Consider the following 12,467-nt stretch of genomic DNA (forward strand, 5'->3'; position numbering starts at 1 on the left):
CAGGACTCATCCCATGGAACACCTGGTAGGTCCTATCAGAAGTTATTTGGCTCCCTCAGAGTTTTCAGCCTTGGCCAATTACAAGTGGTAAAACTTGAAACCTTGTGCGTCATTTCATTTATTAGAATAATTTTTCCTCTTCCCTGACACTTTATGTGCTATGTTCTGCATTAATAGCAAAGTAGCATTTCTCAATAGCACCATAATTTACTAATCCACAAAGGGCAGGGATGTTTTGTATTCCAAGAATTGTGACCAGCAGCCCTCTCATCTCTCTCCCAGAGAAACCTGAGAATGCTGCTCCACCCCACATTGCTAAGCAAGAAGCAGAGCTTTCTCCCTGAAAATACCTGTCTTCCCTGTGAAGTGATCCTGGGGCTCCTCGTGCCTTTCATCCATCTGCTGTCAATTTAACCGGCTCCACGAGCTGGTGGTGCCTTTGTGTGACCTTGCAAGAATTCACAAAATCTGCTTTCTATAAAAAAGAAGGGGTGATCCCCATGTTTACCCTCTTGCTCAACTAACCATGTTTTGTTACTACCAGCTTGTGCTAGAACATATCCACGTCTGCCCCACCAGCTCAAGTCTGGGTCTGGGATGCTCCGGTGGCTTGGCCAAGTTTTCCAGCTGCCGAGGTGACCTCAGCAGAGCAGTCACTGCAGCAGATGTGCAGTGGCTTTTTGGGGGGAAATGATGCCTTGGGTTTTAGCTTTTGTGTTTTTCAGAATCTCTGCTGCTTAGAGTATAACTCTGAAGCTTCCTATTAGGTGTCAGTAAGTTCTCTTCACAGGGCAGTCAGACAAAACAATCCCAGCTACAGAATCAAGGACAACTGGTACCCAAAAAGCAAAAACAATGGAGAAGGAAAGGGGGCAAGCCAGGGGGCTGAGACTTCATGGCCTGGGACTGGGGTTGGACAATTGACCCCAAAATGTAGATGAACCAAAACTTATAAAAGTGTAAAGACTCGTGACTGGGATTCACCTTGGATTTGATTTGGGTGTAGCCCCAGCCAGGCTCTTGCACTGCCCCAGGTGTATCCTTTCAATAAACACCTATTTTATTCCTTTTGTTCTGTCTAGTCTCTGTTCCAGGTCAGCCTTTCCAGGCACCAGTTCTGCCCAGATTGCTGTTTCTGGAGACCTGGAGCACAGTGCTGGGGCTCTGCAGAGCCTCCAGCACGGGTCAGACTGGGTGTGCACAGCCCAGTCTGCCTTTGAACACCTGTTTTGCACCAGCTGGGCACACCAGCACAAGCCTGGCCCTGCCCAGGCCAGCAGGGATGCTGTCAGTGCCAGGGCCACCATGCACGTGCCTGTCCCTGAGCTCGTGATCAGCCAGACCTGAGAGCCTGACAGAGACACAGAAAATATTTACAGGACTCCACAGAGGGCACCTTAAACACCATCTGTGTGTGTCTGTGTAGAGCAGTGGGGATTGCCTTTTGTCTCTGTGTTGAACCTTTGAGCTCAGACTGACTGTGATGCTGGCTGGCTTTAGCACAGTGAGAGGTTCCACATATGTGTGTCAGACCACATAACCCCAAAGCAGTTGTTTCTCCAGTGACATTTAACCTTCCAAATAAACACACCGACCTGCAGCAAGGCAGTCTTTCACAGGATGGAACTGTAAGTATTTATTTACCCAGGGTGTAACTCTTGTCTTTCATCAGAATGCAGATATGAGCTGCTTTATGACAGGATTAAGCACGTAAACTTGCACTTTATAAAAATTTGGAAATAAAAACCTTTGCCTGACAACAGTTGTGTTCTTGGAAATCGAGTTCCATCTACAGAAGCCTTTCATGTTAAAGATATATCCCACAAGTGAATCATTGTTACAATTCAATAAATACTTTACAAAAATAATGCTAGCTTTTTTAAAAAATTAAGACATTTTAAGACACCGGTAGTTCCTCTCAGAAAGCTTCCCTTAAAGAACAGCTACTTCTGTAGGACACTGTGCACTCATCATGAGAAAAATGGGGGAAAAGGGCTGGTTGCATCTTTTATTCCAGGGAACTTGTGGATTCCACTTTTCTAAAATAATGTTCTCTAAAATAGTAAGCTTCTTCCTTCCCTTAAAAGAAAGAAACAAGCAGACCCAAACATTCTTAATGTTAAAAACTGGGAAGGAACTACCTTTTTTGTCCTTTGACATGGATTCCTTCTCTGCCCTCACTCCTCCAAAGACCTGCAGCATGCTCACCTCAGAGCTAGCTGCTCTGGAGATGTAAGCCCCAAAAACTGCAGCTCTGTGTCAGAGACATCTCCAGGAGGGGGCTGTTTGTAATTATTGCAGAACCATTGCACCAGGACATTTTCTGGCCTGTAGGAAAAACCACAGCTACATCTTCTTGCAAGCCTGCCCCAGCTGGACTGCAAAGACCTGAGCTAGAAGGTAACAGGAAGAATTCCAGGAGAAAAGTTGCTAGGGATTTTCATTATTCACTTTTGACTATTATCCTTCCAAAAAAAAAAAAAAAAAAAAAAAAAAAAAAAAATCTTCCCTCCTTAGATATGACCAGCCATGAAACCAATTATAGAGAAAACTGATGCTGTAGGTGCATTAATCTTGTAAACCATTCCCATATGGAAGAGTACATTCTTCAATCCTATTGTTTATAACAACTTTTAAATATGTGCCTCCTCAGCTGGGGCCTTGGGGCCTGATGATGATGGCAGCTACCCCCCACTCCCTTCATTATGTTACAGATGGGAAATAAAATGAAATGCACATTATTACATGAACGTTATTGCAGTACAAAATCCTATCAGGACGAGACTTATGTACGTCTGTATGCAAAAATAGGTGTGTGTGAGACAGAGAGATACGTGTTTATAAATTACACACACTGTGAAAAATACTTATGTATTATATTACAACTATATACATTCATGAGAAAGGAACTGATCGACCCCTGTCGAGGAGCCAGCGCAGCAGCCACCACCAGTTCTTTGGCATCCAGGAAACGAATGCTACTTTGCATCTGAAGGAAAGGGAAAAAAAAATCCTCTCAGTATTCCCTTGCTTCTTGAAACTGCTTGTAGTAGTCTTCATCTGAGGGGTTTTCCGTGCACTTGTGCCCGTTGTTGGGGGGCCGGGCTTCGTTGTAGCGGCTCCAGTCCCCCTTGCATATGATCCAGGGCAGGATGTCCACTTTGTAGTGCAGCTCTGCCGAGAACTCGATGCTGATCAGGTTGGGTGTCCCGGCCCCTTTGCCCCTGGTGATGAGCTGCATGCTGTCATCGTAGCAGCAGTGCTGTGCTGCCAGGGTGGTGCTCTCCAGGGACAGCATGGAGCGGATGCAGTAGCGAGCCGTGGGCTTGTAGATCTCCAGCTTCTCCTTGGGGCCGCTCGCGTCCTTCCAGCGGAAGCTTTTCCTCTTGGGCCGGTCGTAGATTTCGGCCGTGCTGTAGGCAACTTCCCTGGGGTAGGAGCAGGGGCAGCTGGGCAGGTCGTTGGCCACTTTGTGCATGTATTTCTTCAGGAACTCGCTCTTGCAGCTCATCCACCTCTCACAGCTGTCGGTATCTGTTGCAGGGCAGGAAACGGAAATGTAAGATACATGAAGCAGCATCCCAGTTGGTACCAGAGCTCTGCTGTATAAAGAGCAGCCACAGCTTGCTGCCCTGCCCAGTGTATTACTGTGTATTACTGCACTGCCTTGTAAGATAAAGAAATCACTGACTTCAGTGCCTCAGGCAGTTACAATGCAGAACCAGGCCACTGGGAACCTGTGACACTTTTTCCACCTGGCAAATTCTAATTAGACTGCTGACATCCCCATGCAGCACAAGAGACACTACCATGGGTTATGGAACAACAGAAAAAGGGAAATCACAGCAATCTGGTGCCAGTCTCCAATTGGAACCCTTAGTCAGAACACACCCACCAGGAAAAACAGCAGGTATTGAAAGATTCAGTTTCATTTCAGTTTCAGATGATGCCAGAGATTCCAAGATGGCAAGCAAGGCCTGGATTACTCTGTCTGAACTTCATTTTAGGCCCTAATTCAGTCTTTCTTTAGAATACAAATACTTTTTTCCTATTTGATATCCACTTTCCAAAGGGATATTCCAAGCATCTGTAGTTCAAACGTGGAGACTGACACCTTAGCTGGCAAACGCAGCCAAAAGTGATTCAGGTTCTAAAAGGGCATATGTGACCATCAGAGTGGCTGTACATCAGCAGGAGGTTATAACACCAGAGCCACGATATATAGCTGGCATTAAAGAGATTTGTAAACCAGTAGCATATTTAATACCAGCACTTTATTATTTTGCAAGACTCTGGGGAGAATCCAGGTAAATATCTCCTACCTAAAACATCATTTAAGGTGTCTGTATCATCCTATGGGCTGTCAAAACCCCCCTGCATATCTTGCTCCATACTTACTTAAGAGGACTCTGCAGTAGAGAACCAACTGGGACCTAAAACTCTTACAGCACACATTCTTGCAAAATGTTTACTTAGTGATCAGTGTCTTGTTTTTCTATCTCCTTAAAAAGTCTCAGCCTGGCTGTCATTAAGTACTGTGCTCTGCCACCATAGGAGGGAGGTGCTGGGTTACACTATTTATTCAATTAATCCAGCATCCAGTCTCTCTGAGTGGCCACACTATGGTTTCATTGAATGGACAAAATCAGAACATTGCAGATGTTGAGTTTTAGATAGTTCAGAATCAAGTCATGCCCTATAGAATTGCTTTGTGGTTACCTCCACTGCAGCACACAGAGCTATAAAAGCAATGCATGCTCATAAAAGTCATTGCCTTTTTTTTTTTTTTTTTTTTTTTTTGATGTGACAGCAGCATTTAAAATGCTGTTACAGGGTCTTCCATTCAAGGCTATTTCAGCAAAATAATAAAGAGTGTTTGATTTTTTTTCCCCCCTCCATTAGTGTGGAGTCTTACAGGTCTTTTCTGAATTAGGAAAACAAATAGCCCTTTTATGATGAAACAAGGGAGGGGAGAGAGATTCTATGACCAAAGCAAACCTTCAGATCACAAACATAAGCAAGATAATAAAAGGCTGTTTTAATGCTAAGCTCGGTATCTTGATCCCAAAGGACTGAGAAACTCTTAAGGAAGTCCCTTATCTGTTACTGAAGGATTGGCTGGGCTGCTTACCAACTTCAAACAGCTTGGTGGCGTTGAAGTCCTCACTGCCTGCCAGCAAACTCACTTCTGTGGCAGCTGTCCTGAAGGTGTCCTCAATCCCTACGGCAAACACGAGTTAGTGCTGCTGCTGCTGGCACCTCCCTGCCACCCCTCCTCCTTCCCCAGGCTCTGCAAGGTGCTTTGTTCTGCCAGGGAAGCATCCTGAAGTTGCTGCTGGACCTTTAAAGCCATAATGACCAAGGAATCTGTGCTGTTGATAAGGTGAGCAAGATCACCTCTGTATGTGGGCAACCATTTCCCATGGAAGAATGATGCTGTGACAATTTGTTGGTCTCTCCCAGTGCCAGGGGGTTAAAAGGTGTGAGTAGAGAGGAGATAACCAACCTCTCCAAGCAATTCCATCCCCATCACTCACAGCTGTCAAATAAAATACCAGGATCTCACCATATCAGGATTTACCAGCAGCCTCCAATTAATTGTTTGCTATCAGTTGAGAGACACAGAGGTGGCCAGAAAAATGATCTTGCCAAAGTAAATATCCTTTTGTTGCTGCTTTAGCTCAGCCTATTGACCTGCTTAATGTTTCTCTGTCATGTAGGCTTAACAAAAAATAGGTTTTAGGGTTTTTTCCCTTTCCTCTCCATTGAATTAAAGACCTCTAAAGAGTGCAGAAAGATCTTTAATATGTGGTAACTATATGGTTAATAATGAAGTCTAGTCATCATCCATCTTCGTGCCAATGAACTTTCTCCTGCTCTCCTGAACTGGGCATAATAGTGGCTTGCAAAGCTTCAAAACAGCCTCAAGCCAATTTTCAATAAAATTATCATAGGGTTTTGCCTTAACTCCAGCACTAGATGTAGAATAATAGATACCCAAAAACCCATTACAAGGCAATAATTCACTGCTGGAATTATAAACAGCAGAAGCTGAGCTTTGACCTTGTAATTTCAAAAATGTCAGCACAGCCTCAAAGAGTGAATATATTTTTCTTGCTGATCGTTGGAGGTCTGTTGTATGACATAATATATTCTTTCATGTTTGCCCCTTTTTGGTGCTAGCTTGTCATAAATACTAGAGAATATAACTGAGGGTTACTTGCTTTCTTCTGGAATTAACTCCTTGTTATTGAGGTTTTAGGATGTATGAGAGCATGCAGAAACATTTTGCCCCTGAACTGCCTCACAGTTGTTGCTTTGCAATGGAGACATGAATCTATCTGTGAGTGAGAAACTTCCCTCCAACCCTCTCACCAAGTCTTCTAAGTCTCCTCTCCAGCACTTCTGACATTTCACTTCCCATTAATAAAAGCCTGACCTCCAGCTTAAGAATTTTTGCCTTTCTGAGTCATTAAGTAAACTGAGAGTAATGCATACCACCACGATTCGTGTTTTCACTTCTCTCTGACCTTGGGAAGTAATAATGAACTTGCACCTATCCCCTGCATTGTGGTAGCTACTGCATGACAAATTGGTCTAAATTAAAACACACAGCAACATTTTAAAAAACAGTTTTCCACAGCAGCTTCAGATTTTTTTTATGTAGGCTTGAGTGCTCAGACCTGATTTTGCCAAAGTGAAAACTGGGATGGTAAGGATACTTCAAATGTCAAATCCTGTGAATGGGTAGGAGATAAGGCAAGGCTCCTTGTCCATATTTTCTGAATATATTCAAGCCAAAACTATACATTCCTTCTCCCCTGTTCACCATGCAGGCAATGCCATTCTGGAACAGGAGCTCACTGAGGTAACACTGGGCTGGTCTGAAATTCTAAAACAGCCCCTTTAGAATACAAAATGCCTGTGCACAAAAATGACTGCCATGACCTAAAGAAAGCCTCTAGCTGTCTTTTAAGTCCCCAGGGGATGGTGGTCTGCATCTAGCTATAAATTAATGGCATTGAAAATCAGTGTGTCATTTCCCAGCAGAACCCTTACCTTGCCACAGAACACCCAGGCTTTGTGTGCAGGAGGGCTCTCCCCACCCCTGCCGTAGTGGTTTTGGTTTGCTAATTTGAAATTTTTTTTGCTGTGAGATAGGATTAGGAGGAAGGCAAAGCAGGTTGAACTTTAGATACAGGTATAAAGAGAAAGTTTGTTATTAGAAACTAGGAGGAAAAAAAGACAGTAAGTTTGAGTTTACGGAGATGGATTTTTTTAAAATTTCCACAAAACCTCTACAAACCCCTACACCCGCCCACCCCTCCCTGCTGCCCTGGCACTCTCCCAGGCTCAGACTCCCACCTGGGCAGGGGGGCCGGTCGCAGGTGCGGGACTCGGTGGCCGTGCAGGCGTAGCCGCAGGAGCGCGTGCGCTTCTGGCTCCCGCCGCCGCAGGTGACGCTGCACGGGGACCAGGGGCTCCAGTCTCCCTCCCCGTCCACGTAATCTGGGACACAACAAACATCAGGGGGGAAGCCAGGAGGCGAAGCTCCCGCTGCCCAAAACTACCGTGCGGTGGTTTGTATTAAGCAGGCAAAACAAGAATGGAATCCAGATGTGTCTACCTGCAGCTGGGGCAGGACGCCAGGAGCAAGGCTGCTGCTTAAATGGGTTTCACACTTGGTGCTCCTCAGGGAAACGCGTGCAACATTATTTGAAAAAATATTTCCTTTCTCTTTTGACCTTTTGGCAGCTGAGAATCCTCAGCTGCAAAGCTGGGTCGTGAACTAACAGCACACATCTATTCACGTCATTTCCCTGCATATAGGAATGTGTTTGTGGACCACAGACTAATCAGGCAAAGGACAAATGGAGTTTTCTTTTTCATCTTTTCGAAACACGCAACAATAGCAGAACAATACTCATTTTCTGGGCGAGATGTGTATTGTTGAGCTATGGGAAGCTAAGAGTCATGAGTGAAAATAACAATTTTGTGTTTCAGTCCCTTGAACAGGGAACAGATATTTCAGGAATACTGCTATGAGAACAGGGAACTGCATTCTCTTCTTGCTCTGAGAACAACACGCAATCTTTAGGGTTTCATGTGAATTATTAACATCAAATCTGACTATTTACTAGAAAGAACCTTCTGAAAAAGAAACATGATTTTATTCTCTTCTGGTAGACAGCCAAAGGCTCTGGACACCAGGTTTGCACCACAGTGGTTGATGCTGCTGTGAGTACCTAAACTCTTCAGAACCAGCCTCCTTTGTGTGCTGTGTGAACTGCTGCACATCCCACCATGTGAAGGCCACCAAACCAAGTCCAATAACCCATCCCAGCTTTCTTGCCTTCCCAGCTGAGGGAACATTTGGCTTCATGGCTTTCCCTGCAACCTCACGGGAAAGAGCCATACATCACTGACCCTGTGATGATGATAACTTGCAGCTCCTTTGGGTTACACCACCACTGGTACCAAAGCAAAATCTGCTTTAGTGGCTCTGAGGCTGCTCTGTAGCTGTAGGTAAGAGTACCCAAGCTACAGCAAGACCCAGGGAGCATCCCTGCCTTCCCTGCCTCTGTGTTACACATGATTCCTGCTCCCCCCAGGGCTGTGCTGTCTGTGGGCTTCCTGAGCTGGTTAGTAGAACACGTAACTTGATTTGTTCCATATGCAACGACTGACGATAACTCCGTGGGGTGCTATTAAACATTTATTGCCAGGACCATGGGGAGGTTATATATCTCCCTCAGAGCAAGCTGCCTAGATATGAACTCCTCATGGCAAGGGCCTGATGTGTTTCTCCTCCTTTTCTGACATGGCTGATGATGGGGAAGCCACCACACTGGGGTCAGGAGTCCCCAGTGGGATGTGGGTGTGAACATGGCTGATGTTGGTGGTTCTGGGATTTGCCAGCAGGCAGGCACCTCAACAGTCCAAAAAGGTATCAGGTGTCTCAGGAAAATGTGATCTGCCCTCTGTGCCTGGCCCTGCTCTTCTTCCCAGCTTTTATCTCTGTGTGGTTGGTGAGGAGGAGGGCAGGTGAACAGTGCCTGTCAAAGAGCCCCATCCCAGGACCCAGGGAGGGCAGGGACAGGAGGAGAGAGAGAGACACACACACAGGAAAGGTGTGAACATGTCAGTGGGTGCAGCATCTACACCCATCATGGGCAGGATCTGCTACTGAATTCTCCTGGACAAGGCCAGCACTGTAGGCTGGACAGAAGCCCAGGAGTTGTTTCCAGTTAGGTGGATGCTCTGGTCTGCAGCAGGGAGCTCTAGGATAATTTTCAGACCCACTTACCTAGTGCTTACACTGCACTATGAAGCACACTATTGAATATACCATGTCAGATTTTCAGCTGCAGCTCAACCTGTTCTTCCTATTTTCATATTTGTAATTCTTACTATGTTTTTTTCTATCACAACTGCTTGTGAAAGCAGTTTTATTTAACTTACATTAATAACTACCTAAGATGTGAATTCTTGGCAATAAACCCTGCCCACAAATAAATGTAGGTGCAAAAAGAAGGGATAGACTTCAATTTTCTGGCCACAAAATTCAATACATATGTATGTGTTTAAACACACCATTCCATAAAAACTCTCCCTTGATTTTTAAGACTCTAGTACTTTCAGATAGCCAAATCATGGGAAAAATGTTTGTTTTACACAGGCACTCTGCAGCATCTGGGGAGTAACAACAGAAATGCCAGGGGGAGAGTACCGTGGCTTTGACACCTTGTTCTGACTAAAAGTTGTCTGTATTTACACACAACTTAAATTCAAGGGGCTGTGACCTTCCTGTGAGCACAGTTTAGCTCACCTCCCTTGGGTCATTCCCATGTGGACAGCCACAGCCTGTCGGGGCAGTGAATAGCTGTAGCTCCTCTCTGTTTCTAGTTTCTGCAACTGTTTCATACAACAAGCTGAAAACAATTGTTTTCCCCGTGACACATCTGGAAGAGAATTACACACGCAAATACACAATGTTCCTGCTGCACATGCCACTCCCCACACATGCACCAACATAACTCTTCTTATTTGTGCATCCACCAAATCCGACCACGTTTCAGATCTTGCTTATTTATCCAACAGTTGTATTCTGGTTCCCAAACCGCCACACAGCTCTAAATTTGTACTTACCCTAAAAATAAACACGAAACCTTGTTTCCTCTGCTTTTTAAAAAAAGCACACGTCGGGCTAAAAAAAGACCCTCTTCTGGGATAGCTGGTATGATTTTCAAGATTATAGACTCATGGTGGAATGCAGCTACCACAGGACGGCTTGTGCATCTGCACAGATCCGTGTTTGAACAAAAGCCACATGTTGAAAAGCCCCTGTTTTGCTTGGGCTGCTCCCAGCCGTTCCCGGTTCCCGTTTCCACCATCCCGGGAACGCAAACCTACCGTACTCGGGCTGGTCCTTGGAGCCCAGAGTCCTGTGGCTGGGGGCACGGCCATCCCAGCCAGGCAGGGGGTTCAGGAAGTTGCTGTCCTCGGTGGTGCTGCCGTATTTGTAATCCTGGTCCCCGCTGCTGATGCGGGTCAGGGTGGAGGATCTCTGCCACCAGCTCCTCCAGTCGGGAGATGGGGCTGCCCAGCCGGGCTTGCTGCTCTCCTTCTCCTTGTCTGCCCCCGTGTCAGGGCCATCCACCACTTCAATGGTAACCTGTGGGGTTCAGAACATGTGGGCACTGGTGGAAGTCAGGGAAAAAAGCAGTTTGAGTTTTCCCAAGTTGCTCAAAGGAAAGCGGGAAAGAAAGAATGAATAACAAAGTTTAACACCTGGTGTTGTGAACAGGAGGAATGCATGGAGAACGTGAGGTTTTGGTAAAAGCATGCTCACAAAAAGTGTTGCCTTCCTTAGACCAATGAGTTTAATTCTGCCCTTGGTTCTGCGAGCCACTCTATAAAAATGTGTCTACTTCTGCAATAAATTGCTGCTTCTGCTGTCTGCATGAAGCCTGTGTTGCTGTATTTTTTCACTGCTTGCTAACCTTACAGCAACAAGAACACACCAGCCTGACTGTCAGTGCTCCCTCCCTGTCAGTGGGGAGCTCTCCATGCAGCAAGGACAAGGTGCTGCCTGGCAAAGGGGCTGTGCAATGTTGTAAAGCCATCTGTGGATTACTGAGCCCAGAGACATGAGTGATTCCTCCTGCTACCTCTGCTGAATCAGACCTTGGAACCAAGGGTAGGAAAAATCCTGCACAAAACAGCAACCCATACTGTGCCTAAAACCTTTGTAGCAGAATTCTCTGCCTTGTGGGGAAAATGTTTTTAGAGCTTAACATATTTGAGCAGGAAAAAGAAAACCAAACCTGCACTCTATGCTGAAGCTGAATTTGAGGCAAGCATGAAGCACAGCTGTGTGCAGAGCCTGTTCCAAGGACCTGGGCTGACTCAAGCAAGGCCAAGTGTGTGAAGGTCAAGATGCAGAGCCCAGGTATCTCTGGGGTTGCATTTGTCCTGCCCCTCTGGCAGCAGCCCAGCTGTTGCTGCTGCAGGAAACCACACTTGGTGGCAGTGATGGGAGACAGCAGCTACTCTGACCATTGCTGAATAAGCCACTTGCTGCAAAGTAGGTCCTTTTCTCATGCTGGAAGAGTATAATGACCTGTTATGGTCAACCTGTTTATGGCTTCTAACAGAAGCCCAGAACCAAAATTCAAAGTTTGCTGCCCAATTCCCTCACAGACATCACAAATGTCAATATCATTCTGCATAGGAGCAACCCTTGATTATTGCTTTCTGTGCTGAACAATGTGTAATTGTAAAACTCTTGGATAAATACTGTGTGTGCATATAGGTGGCTATTTAGGTAGAAGCAGAGACTAGCCACCAGAAGCTTGGCTCTGTGAGTCATTCAAACATTGCCTGGCCACAGACAGATCATAAAATGCTCTGATGTTTCATGCTAATGTGGTTCAGTGATCACACTGGACTGGCTAAACAACCAGAAGTGACTGTCAGATGTGTCTGTAATGTTTGATAGGTAAGGAGACATTCTCAGCCTTTCAAGATGGTACACAATGAAAATCAGGTTGTATAAAACATAAATAATGTACTATTATGCTAAAAGTAATTTACACAGCTCTGTGGATGTGCATTGTGCATAAAAGATTAGTTTTATACAATTGAAAAAGAAAGAAGAGGTCACAGCTACCTGTGATACACAGAGTGTGACACAGGAAGCAAAGCAGAACTGTATCTTCAGAGCTGCAAACACAAACAATGTCCACACATCCTTTCTTTGGAGACAGCAGATTTTGAATCTATTTCATTCTTTGTATTTCAGCATAGACCAGACCATTGAAATGAAAAAAACTTGCAGGCTACAATGAAGCTCCACTGGGAACAAGAGCGAGAGCAAGGTAAAGTGCAGTTGTCAGCCTAATAACATCTTTACACAAGGGGTATTTCACTCCCAGCCTAAATATGGAATTGGAACAATTATTTTA

The 12,467-nt window shown here is 45.3% G+C and overlaps 1 protein-coding gene across 3 annotated transcripts in view; it reads right to left on the minus strand.

Moving 5' to 3' along the window:
- Window positions 1-1,225: 1,225 nt before the first annotated feature.
- Window positions 1,226-12,467, minus strand: part of ISM1 (isthmin 1) — a 38,399-nt gene continuing 27,157 nt past the window's right edge. For 2 of the 3 annotated variants that reach the window (XM_079298637.1, XM_079298639.1), the window contains 4 exons: window positions 10,414-10,675; window positions 7,366-7,509; window positions 5,132-5,221; window positions 1,229-3,534 (listed from right to left, as the gene is read on the minus strand). In XM_079298637.1, coding sequence (XP_079154763.1) covers window positions 3,017-3,534; window positions 5,132-5,221; window positions 7,366-7,509; window positions 10,414-10,675 — 1,014 coding nt within the window. In that variant the 3' untranslated portion in view covers window positions 1,229-3,016. Of the gene's footprint in view, window positions 3,535-5,131; window positions 5,222-7,365; window positions 7,510-10,413; window positions 10,676-12,467 lie in introns of all 3 variants that reach the window. The other variant, XM_079298638.1, reaches the window with a different exon arrangement.

This window comes from Erithacus rubecula, assembly GCF_903797595.1.
Source record: "Erithacus rubecula genome assembly, chromosome: 2".
NCBI classification, from domain to species: Eukaryota; Metazoa; Chordata; class Aves; order Passeriformes; family Muscicapidae; genus Erithacus; species Erithacus rubecula.